At 53.5% G+C, this 10,592-nt stretch overlaps 1 protein-coding gene across 1 annotated transcript in view; it reads right to left on the minus strand.

Moving 5' to 3' along the window:
- Positions 1 to 10,238, minus strand: part of LRP4 (LDL receptor related protein 4) — a 37,043-nt gene extending 26,805 nt beyond the window's left edge. The window contains exons 1-15 of the mRNA XM_082660693.1: positions 10,119 to 10,238; positions 8,858 to 8,974; positions 8,306 to 8,419; positions 7,833 to 7,949; positions 7,369 to 7,497; positions 7,013 to 7,132; positions 6,487 to 6,612; positions 5,745 to 5,870; positions 5,421 to 5,555; positions 4,946 to 5,071; positions 4,397 to 4,627; positions 3,375 to 3,531; positions 1,535 to 1,752; positions 1,198 to 1,374; positions 689 to 811 (exon numbers count right to left, since the gene is read on the minus strand). Of these exons, the coding sequence (XP_082516819.1) occupies positions 689 to 811; positions 1,198 to 1,374; positions 1,535 to 1,752; positions 3,375 to 3,531; positions 4,397 to 4,627; positions 4,946 to 5,071; positions 5,421 to 5,555; positions 5,745 to 5,870; positions 6,487 to 6,612; positions 7,013 to 7,132; positions 7,369 to 7,497; positions 7,833 to 7,949; positions 8,306 to 8,419; positions 8,858 to 8,974; position 10,119 (2,017 nt within the window). The 5' untranslated portion in view covers positions 10,120 to 10,238. The remainder of the gene's footprint in view (positions 1 to 688; positions 812 to 1,197; positions 1,375 to 1,534; positions 1,753 to 3,374; positions 3,532 to 4,396; positions 4,628 to 4,945; positions 5,072 to 5,420; positions 5,556 to 5,744; positions 5,871 to 6,486; positions 6,613 to 7,012; positions 7,133 to 7,368; positions 7,498 to 7,832; positions 7,950 to 8,305; positions 8,420 to 8,857; positions 8,975 to 10,118) is intronic.
- Positions 10,239 to 10,592: the final 354 nt, after the last annotated feature.

The raw sequence follows: 10,592 nt of genomic DNA on the forward strand, positions 1-10,592 counted from the left end.
GAATCCCATTATCTTTCACTCACTAGGCACTTATTTATCCAGGGCTCATGTATGCAGAGCACCATCAGAAGTCCTGATCTTACTCTATGGTTTAGGGGCTGAGAGAAAGTCTGTAACAGGGTGAGGCTAAAGGTAAAGAGCTAGGAAGCCATTCCCCTGCTTTGTAGAAGGGCCTGGAACCCTCTTGCTGCCTACAGACAAAGCGTCCTGGGTGAAATGATACACAAGCCTGGCTGCAAGAGTTCATACTTGACTGGGTGGTGTCACTGAGCCTTCAGGGACTACTGCTGGGCCCTCAGCCCTCAGCTTTTTTTTTTTTTTTGTGGTACGTGGGCCTCTTACTGTTGTGGCCTCTCCCACTGCAGAGCACAGGCTCCGGACACGCAGGCTCAGCGGCCATGGCTCACGGGCCCAGCCGCTCCGCGGCATGTGGGATCTTCCCGGACTGGGACACGAACGCGTGTCCCCTGCATCAGCAGGCGGACTCTCAACCACTGCGCCACCAGGGAAGCCCAGCCCTCAGCTTTGACATGGGAGCCCTCAGCCTCTTACATTCTTCCTCTCCAGGGGCTACCTGAGGAGCCCGGCTCCTCCCCACAACTGGCAATCCCTGAACTCCTATCCCTTGTTCCTTCCACCCACCCTCACAAGGCATGTCCATTGAGGCAGGTGCCCTAGACCCACTTACTCTGGGCACAGGCGTGGCTGCTGATCTTGCGGAAGCCAGTGGGGCAGGCACAGGTGTAGTTCTGTCCACTGGGAAGACACAGGTGGGTGCAGCCTCCGTTGTTGTCCCCACAGCGGTTTTTCCCTGCTCAAAAAGCCCAGAGCAAGAAGGTCGGGTAAGACCAAAGGTTGGGAGAAGCGGTCCCAAGACTAGTGAGTAGTGGTTTAGCAAGGGTATGAGTTCCCTCAAGGGAGGAACTATGCCTTATTAGTTTTTATATCTGCCCCACCTGTAAGCAGAGTGAATCCCTGACACACAGGAAATGTCTGCATGAATTAGATGGGGACAGTGAAATTGAAAGTCCTTCATGAGTCTCAACGTTGTACTACCCTAAATTTCCAGCAGAGGGAGGGATTCGCCCACATCAGTGCTAATCTCAAATTTCCCCCGCGAGAAACAACGGCAACTGTGACAGGTGCAAGGAAGGTTCTCAGAAGCACTGGAGGCCCACCAGGTGGGCGGTTTTTTACCTGCAGGCTGGCGCTGGGGGTGCAAGGTGTGGATGTCCATGGGGAAGTGCAGTTTGTTGCGAATGATCTCCTGGTTCTTGCCAGTAAACTTGTTAGCACTATTGATGCTCTTGGTGTGCCAGTCTGTCCAGTACAGGCTATCTTCAAACACGGTGATGGCAAAGGGATGCGGGAGGCCTGGGGGAAAGCCCAGGATGACCTCAGTCTAGACATGGCCCGCCTGGCCCCTGGGCCCAGGCCCAGCAACTGTACAAATCTCACCCTCTGCCACGGCTCCTGGGGGCCGGGACAGTGGAAGTAGGATGAGAGATAAAGGAGAGTGAAGGGAGGGCCTCACCCTGGCTAATGACAGCCTTGCGGTGACTCCCGTCCAGATCGGCCCTCTCGATGACGTGGTGCTTAGCGTCCACCCAGTACATACGACGCCCGGCATAGTCAATGGTGAGGCCGTTGGGCCAGAAGAGATGGGTATCGGCGATGATGCGGCGTCCAGAGCCATCCATGCTGGAGACCTCGATGCGGGGGGTGTTGCCCCAGTCTGTCCAGTAAATGGTACTGGGAATAGAAAAAAGCACATTGCGAGGAAGGCAGTAGAGGGTGGGTAAGTACCCAGGATAGTAATCAGGCAGGGGGCTTTTATTGGTTTAAACCAGGTGACTCCAACTGTTAGGAGACACATTGTTTGGTCTGCAGAGCATTTTTTCAATATTTGAATTTAAATGTCTCTAGACAGGGCATGTATTCATTTAACAAAAAAAATTTTGGAATACCTGCTACGAGCAGGGCATATCTATCTTGGGTATTGGGAGTGCAGCAGTGAACAAAACAGACAAAAATCCTGACCTTGTGGAACTGACAATATACTAGGGTGATACGACTTAGGACAAGCACTTTCTTCTTCGTCATAATGTCTACCACCGCCTTTTGTAATTTCACACATGCGCACGCACGTGCGCACACACACACTGTGTTTCTAAAACAGCTGACCTGCAACTGTAGGATCTTAGAGGACACCCCCCTTGATTGACTGCACTTAAATTTTTCTTTTTAATATTTATTCATTTGGCTGCGTGGGGTCTTCGTTGCGGCACACGGGAGCCTTCATTGTGGCGCTCGTTCGGGCGCACGGGCTTCTCCCTAGTTGTGGTGTGCAGGTTTTCTCTTCTCTAGTGGTGGCGCACAGGCTCCAGGGCGCATGGGCTCCAGAGCGCGTCGGCTCTGTAGTTTGTGGCACGTGGGCTCTCTAGTTGAGGCACGCAAGCTCAGTAGCTGTGGCGCGCGGGCTTGGCTGCCCCGCAGCACATGGGATCTTGGTTCCCTGACCAGGGATCGAACCTACGTCCCCTGCATTGGAAGGCGGATTATTTACCACTGGACCACTAGGGAAGTCCCTGCATTTAAGTTTTAAAATCCAGAGGCTAAGAACTTGCATTTCAGGAGACCTTTCTTCTAATAATAAAATTATTAATTTTTATTTTATTTTTAAAGTAATGCCAGCTTCTTGCCATTCAACTTTGCCAGGTTTTTTTTTTTTAAGTTATTTTATTCTGATTTATTTATTTTTTGGTTGTGCCGGGTCTTAGTTGCAGCTCGCCAGCTCCTTTAGTTGCAGCACTTGCGCTTTTTTTTTAGTTGCAGCCGGTGGGCTCCTTAGTTGTGGCAGGCAAACTCTTAGTTGCGGCACGCACGTGGGATCTAGTTCCCTGACCAGGGATGGAACCTGTGTTCCCTGCATTGGCAGGCAGATTCTCAACCACTGTGCCACCGGGGAAGCCCCCTATTAATTTTTATTAATTAGCTCAACCCTATGAACTAATAACAAAAATACTAAACATCTGCCACTTATATAATGTGTTATGCCATTTAAAATGCATCATCTCATTCAATCTTTAATCTTCACACAGCTGTGAGGTAGGTATATTTTCGATCACCAGTTTAGAAATGAGTAAAATGGAGGCATAGAGAGATTAATTAGCCCAAGGCCATACAGCCAATTACTGAAGAGCTGTAAATCCAGGTGTGTCTGAGTGCACAGCCAAGGCTATTAACATCACCCTGTGAGGATGCCCGCCCACCCCACCCCCTTCCAATAAAGTCTGGCCCAGGTGGCGGGGGGCGGGGAACTGTCCCTGGAGATTGCATGAGGAACCTGGGAGCTTGAGCCACAGCTCACTCACCCCTCCATGGGGTGCAAGGCAATGGCCCTGGGCTTCTCAAGGTTCTGCCATAGAAGCACCTTCCGGTGGGCCCCGTCCAGGTTAGCCACCTCAATCCTTGATGTCCCTGAGTCGGTCCAGTAGAGTTTGTCATGGACCCAATCCACAGCCAGGCCCCCTAGTGGAAAGAAGCCATGGGAAAATGTCAGGGGTTCAGCCCAGGCTCCTCTGTGCCGTAGAAGCAAGGGCAGCTCTTACACAAAGCTGCTTCTTGGGCCAGGTACTCTTCTAACCATGTTACACACACTAACTCATTTAATCATCACAACAGCTGTGTGAGCTAGGTACTATAATGCCCATGAAGGTGAGGATATTGAGGCACAAAGAAGTCAAGTAACTGTCCAAGGTCATGCATTTCCTCCTCGCAGCCAATCACATTCCACTTCACGAATCCTGGCTCCCTGACCCACACCCAGGGTCCCCGACTGCACTGGCCCAGGGGTTTACAAATTGTGGCTCAGGGGTTCACAGAGGAACATCAGAAGTCCCATAAGCATTTGAGTCAAATGTGCTCAATACCAAATTCTAACCCACTTCCCTTGCTTGTAGAATGGCCTGAGATTGCAAAGTGAGCTATTGTTTTTCTAATCTGCAAACATTTGGATATATTTATCTGGGTTGATCAGAATATTCCTAATACTAAGCAATCAAAAGTCAGAATTTAATTGGATGCAAGGCTGATAGAGAACTGTTAACGGTCATCCACACATCTCTGATTTCAGGTGGTTACATTCATCAAAACGGTCTCATTACTCTTGCTGATTGAGCTCATGTTTGCTTTACAACCAGCAGATGTTATAAACCTGAACCTATAAAATGAAGGTAGACTAATGAATGTTTTCCATATTAGAGTTCCATCCAAGATTTCACTGCGAGAAGAAGATGTTCCGCTGCCTAAGGTTTGTAGCCACTCGCCTGTTCTTTCCTCGATGGCTCTGCATGTGGTGTGGCCCTGCCCCTCCCCATGGGGCCTCGTTCCCTACCTGGGCTCTCGAGCCCTGTAGACACAACCTCTTCCACATTGCTGCCATTGAGGTTGGCGCGGAGGATCCGGTCCAGGGTGACATCGGACCAGAAGACAAGCTCACGCCGGTGGTGGAAGTCGAGGGCGATGGCGTTCTCCAGGTTGTTGAGCAGCAGTGTGTACTCAGAGCGGTGCGGCAGCACCTGCCGGATGTCGATGCGGTTGGCGAACAGTAGCACAGGCTCCGGCCCTGGGACGTGGCATAGAAATGGGGCCCCCGCCAGGCTCCAGAGCTGCCCCTGGCAACATCAGCATGCACCCCCAGCTCCAGGGGGCCCCTAGCCCTCTAGGGCACGTCCCAAGCTGTTAGCATCAGTGCTAGAAGGGTGGGAGCCTGCAAAGTGCACATCCCACCCCAGCAGGGTTTTGCTTGGGGCTCAGGATGCAATTCATAGCTCCATTTTACTGCAATGGAAACAGCTAACTCTCGGCAAATCTCCAAGCACCGGAGCACCTGGCTGCCAGGCTCAGTCCTCTGCCCACCCAGCCAAATGCCAACACCCCTTACCCAGAGCCTTGCAGCTGCGCCGGTCAGGCCGGAGTTCGTAGCCTGCTTCGCACCAGCACTGGAAAGCCCCCTCGCTGTTGGTGCAGCCCTGGCTACAGTACCCCTCCTCGGCACATTCGTTCACATCTGTGAGGACGGAACGTGGTCAGGAGATCTCTGTTCTGCCATCCTCCCACCCCAACTGCCCAGCTGATGAGCTGCTTCCCTGCCCACATACCCATCTACTTTCCAGGCCTAGTGGGAAGACTATATAACAAGCGGTCAAGGGCTTTGAGTTCACTCCGAGCTGGGCTGGAATCCCAACTCTGCTAACTCACCTCTCTGAGCTTCCGTTCCCCCACCTTTGAAATGGGAGGGATAACAATCCCTACCTCCCAAGGCTATTGTGATCATGATATGAGGTTACGCCCATCAAACGCCTGACCCATCGGAAACACAGCTGCCTGGCCCTGCTCCCACCCAGGCCCCAGCTCACCCTGGCACGTGCGTCCATCCTCGATGAGCCGGTAGCCTGTGTGGCAGGTACACTGCACTGCCCCCCGCACCATCTGGCACTTCTGGGTGCAGCCACCATTGTTAACATTGCAGTTCTCCTCACCCGTCCGGGGCCCTGTGCCAGGCAGGCCAGAGATGGGAGTTGAGCCCAGAATCCTCCCCCAGACAGCCAACTTGGCATTCCACCTGGACCACGAAGAACAGCTCCTGAGGCTGCAGGAGTCACTGGGGAGGCTTCTCTTTGAAGCACATGGGCGGGGCTCAGCCACAAACCACGGGTGGGCGCGCCCGGGGGGACACTCACGGCAGCTCTGCTGTGGGCTTTCGTCGCTGCTGTCCCCACAGTCATTGACCCCATTGCACAGCTTCCTCTGCCCGATACAGCGCCCATTCCAACACAGGAACTGGTCCGAGGCACAGTGGGGGCTTCCTGGAGAGGGAGGGAGGAAAATGGGGAAGGAGGGAGGGAGACCCAGGTCACATCAGGGCAGGGCTTGGGTCAGCAAAAGGATGGGAGCCTGTCATTTTCTAGGGTGAGCTGGAGACAGATGAGACTCAAGGTGGGAGGGTCGGGGTCCAAGGCAGGAAACAGCTCAGACAGGGCTGGCTGAATGTCTGCATGTGTTTTCTCCCCAGGACACCGCAGTGGGATGGTGAGGGGTGTGGGACAGAATGAGAGAGCACATCCATGTGTCCAGCACCAGTGTGGCTAGGGGAGGGGGCATGGGGGCTGTCAGCCAGAGAGCAGTCCTTGCTCACGAGGCCAGAGCACTAGGCACCAGCCATGTGTGAGTTAAGATGTGAGAGGCCATTGAAACTCCCAGCCCTGATACTGTGTTCCAGGCCATGAGACTGCAGGTCAACAGATGCACCTGGATTTGACACTGGTAATTGAGAAGAGCAGGAAAAATCCAGGTCATGGGCAAGATCTGACTAAAGCATCACCTTGGCCCAAATGGAAAGGCAGCAGTAACACCCTCTTCCCACCCCTATCCTCCAACCCACCTATGGATTAACGGGCCTGGGGTACCCCTGGGAGACTCTACCTGTGTTCTCACAGTTCTCTTCATCGCTGTTATCCGCACAGTCGTCCTCCCCATCACAACGCCAGGACAGACGGACGCAGCGGCCTGACCGACAGCGGAACTGTTCCGCCGTACATATCGAGGTGGCTGGGCAAAGCAAAGGTCTAATGAAAGCCGGGCCCCACATCAGCCCAAAGCACCACGCTGACACCCCAAAATGCGCTTTATGCCAGCACCCACGCCACTCTTCTTGACAGCAGTGTCACAGCTGGTCTATATGGCATCTCTGTGGGAATTGGAAAAAGGTGCCTTTTCCTCAAGACACTTTACTGCCATCTGCTGGAAACTGCCATGATGACTATATAAATCTACAGAATCAAGGAAGATATGCCTACTGTGGGACTGGCATCCTTTGCACCTGGCACCTCTGGGCCATGCCCAACCTACACGACTGTACATGGTGGTCCTGTCCTAACTGTCTTCAAGCTTTGCCGGTGGTGGCCTCTCTCTACTTCCAGCCCAGGCCGTCGGCACCGCCCCCACTCACTGCAGTTGCGCTCATCAGATTGGTCATCACAGTCCGCGTCGCCATCACAGCGCCAGCCCGCGTTTATGCACAGGCCACTGTCACACATGAACTCCCCAGAGCGGCAGGGCTGGTGGGAAGCTGCGGAAACACGATAGGCTTCTGTCTCTAGCTAGTCCCTGCACCCAGTGTCCCATGGCAGACCAGAAAGCCCCAGCCCCAGCACCCAGGCTCTTCTATCTTTGCTCAGTAGGGACCAGGGAAACCAAAAGCTTGTCCCCTGAGCTCCTGACCCAGGTGGCACCTGTGCCTTGCCACACCAGGAGTTCCTCCCAGCCTGGCCTCCCCTCCCCCACCCAGCTGGCCAGAGCGCTCACAGCAGTCAGACTCGTCCGACCAGTCTCCGCAGTCATCATCACCATCGCAGTGGTAGATATCGAGGATGCAGCGGCCGTAGGCACACTGAAACTCCTCCAGGTTGCAGGGGGGCACTGGCACTGCCGAGGCTGGAAGGAGGGCAGGGGCGGGGAGGGGAATACACTCAGTCCTGGACAGAGGAGAGGGGCCCTGACTCCTCAAAGGAGCAAGATGCTCAGACAAAGAAACCAGGTTTCATTTGGGATGGTCCTTATAGACTCCCATATTCTGGTGGACCAAAGGGAGACCTCCCTTCCCACCTGGGGAACCTGTTCCCTCCCTGGCTCAACCTAGGAGGAGCCACTTCTTAAGAACCCACACTCCTTGCCCACTGTTCATGCACTCCTCAGCCTGGCCCTCAGCCCATGGCATGGAGCTCTCTGCCCCATCCCAGCCCAAGAGCCTGAGTTCTGGGGCCACTCACGACAGCTCTCCTCGTCAGAGCCATCTTTGCAGTCAGTGTCACCATCGCAGTACCAGTGCTCAGCGATACAGCTTCCATCGCTGCAGCGGAATTCCTTGTCGGAGCACTTGCGCATGTCTGGGGGGACGCAATGGGACAACAATCCTGCAGGAGCCCCACCGGCAACCCTCCTGCAATCCTCCCTGACTCCCATCCTCACTGCCCCTGGGAGTCTGACCCAGGCCCTGCAAGACACCACAGATTCGGTGCAGACTCCCAAGGGGAAAGCCGAAGCCCTGGAGAGACTGGGCCTCAGGCTCCTATTCTGTGGCTCCGGGGGGGTCTGGCTGCTCTGCCCCTCCTGCTCTCCTCCAGCTGCTCCAGGCACCTGGGCAGTTCAAGGTTCGGGCAGTGCTAGAGCCCCTGCTGCCCTTTCTCCCCATGGCCATGCCATTCACCAGCCACCTCGCCTGCCTCCCTGGAGCACTGCTCACCACACTGCTCATCGCTGTTGTCACCACAGTCGTTGTCACCATCGCAGTGCCACAGGCTCCGGATGCAGTAGCCATTCTGGCAGGGGAACTCGTCTTCCTCACACTCCCGCGGGGCTGTGGGCACAGAGCGGTCAGGCTGCTACAGGCAGTGGGGCCAGCGCCTGGGAGCCCAGCAGAGAGCCTTGCAGAGCAGAGCAGCCAAGCAGTTCTGATGCTTCCCAAGGGAGCCTAGGAGGTGGCTGTCTCCGGGGGCTTATCTGACCAAGAGAAGAGGTGGAAGGACAAGAGCCAAAGACCACGGGCTGGGGCATCATTTTCAAGTCTTTATTGAATTTGTTGCAATACTGCTTCTGTTTTATGTTTTGGTTTTTTTGGCCGCGAGGCATGTGGGATCTTAGCTCCCCGACCATGGATTGAACCTGTACCCCCTGCATTGGAAGGCCAAGTATCTACCTCTGGACTGCCAGGGAAGCCCCTGTGGCATCATTCTCTGATTGAAAATTGTTTCCCAGCAGAGCTTGATGGAACCTGCCCAGCCCCGCCAGCACTCACGACAGTCCTGCTCATCGGAGTCGTCCTCACAGTCGTTGTCCCCGTCACACACCCAGGAGCGGCGGATGCACTTGCCATTGTCACAGTGAAAGTCAAGAGGGGAGCAGGTGGGTAGCACTGAGTCCCCGCAAAAGAAGGGAAACGAGTGTCAGTCTGGTGCACTTACTCAGGCAGGCTCAACCGGGCCAGAAATCCTTTGGTAACTCCCTGTCTGAATTACAGTCCTTCCTCACAGACTCCTACGCCTGCCCCCAGCTGATGGAGAACCAAGCAGAAACAGCAGTTAAGAAGCCAGAGCTTTCTCAGGGAGTGGTGGTCAGGGATTCAGAAGGCAGAAGAGCCCAAGGAGCTCAAAACCACTAGGAAAGCAGTTAAGGAAAACATGAAAAGACAAACAAAAGTATTTTTCCCCATTTCCTCTTATCAAATGATGATTGACACACCTGGGCTCAACTTCAAGTTCGAGAACTCATCACTTATCACACAAACCAGTTACCCTCTCTGAGCTACAGGTTCTTTGACTGTACAATGGGGATAATTATAATCGACTCAGTGAGGTCTTTTGAGACCTCCAAAGTGCTACATGAAAGCGAGCCACTTACCATCATCACAATTAGCTAAACTGGTTAGGGTTAATAAGGTCCAGGTTGCAGCTTCACTCTTCTGAGACTAATTAGCCTCCCTCAGATATAGGTGCTGCAGGGTGGAGACTGCAACCCTGAATCCAGACAAGTAACTGGCTCAGGAGTAATAATACTACATATCCAAGACAGGATACCCTAGCCTGTTGTGCATGTTACGACACTAGGGGAAAGGGGAGATTTCATGAGAATATGTGATTTCTTACAAAGTTTATGTTATTTGAAAAGGTGTGATTACAAAGAATACCAACATAAGAAACAAAGAAATACTCGGCATCCACGTATAGTATGCACATTTTAAAATGCACAAATATGCAATAGATACACATATTCACATAAATACAGAGAGATCTATTTAATTAAAGAGACCACCTGTAATTTCAAATGTTTTCTCCTGTACTCGTTTCAAAGTTTGTTTTATTGGCCATACATGCATGGAAATATGGGAGGGCTGAAGCCATATATATTGTGAAGAAACCACCCATCTGTTAATATCCGTCACCCTCGAGAGAGTCCAACTCTGAGTCCGACACAGCTGATGCACAGAACAGGCCATCACACCTGTCCTTGCTCCCTCACACCTTCTACCACTTCCCAGCGTCCCATGGGGAGGTTCTTACTACATCCATCCTCATCGCTGTGGTCCCCGCAGTCGTTGTCTCCATCACATTGCCACTGGGCGGGGATGCAGGTACACTCGCCGAGGGCACTCACTGCACACGTGAAGTGGCTCCGACCACAAGCACACTCAGGGCTGCTGGCTAGGCCTGGGAAGAGGGAAGAGGAACCAGTGAGGGCTCAGCTCCCACGCAACCAAAGAGCATTCCAGGGGGGCAAGGTAGAGGAGCCATGTCTAGGAGCACCGTCACCTAGGAGGCCACAGTGATGCTGCAGGGAGGTGTGGACCATATAATCGTGCCTTCCCCCTCCTCCAAGGCACAAATGGTCAAGAAGATACCCTCTGACTTTGGGCTCACAAACAGTCCAGTATCCCTTCTATGACAGGGTTTTTTTGCACACACCCCCAAAGGCCCAGGGACAAATGATGCCACCTAGAGGGCTGGTGGTCTTGAGGAAGGGGAGCCAGGGACAGC

The sequence above is a fragment of the Grampus griseus genome, assembly GCF_964374135.1.
Source record: "Grampus griseus genome assembly, chromosome: 8".
In the NCBI taxonomy this organism is placed as follows: Eukaryota; Metazoa; Chordata; class Mammalia; order Artiodactyla; family Delphinidae; genus Grampus; species Grampus griseus.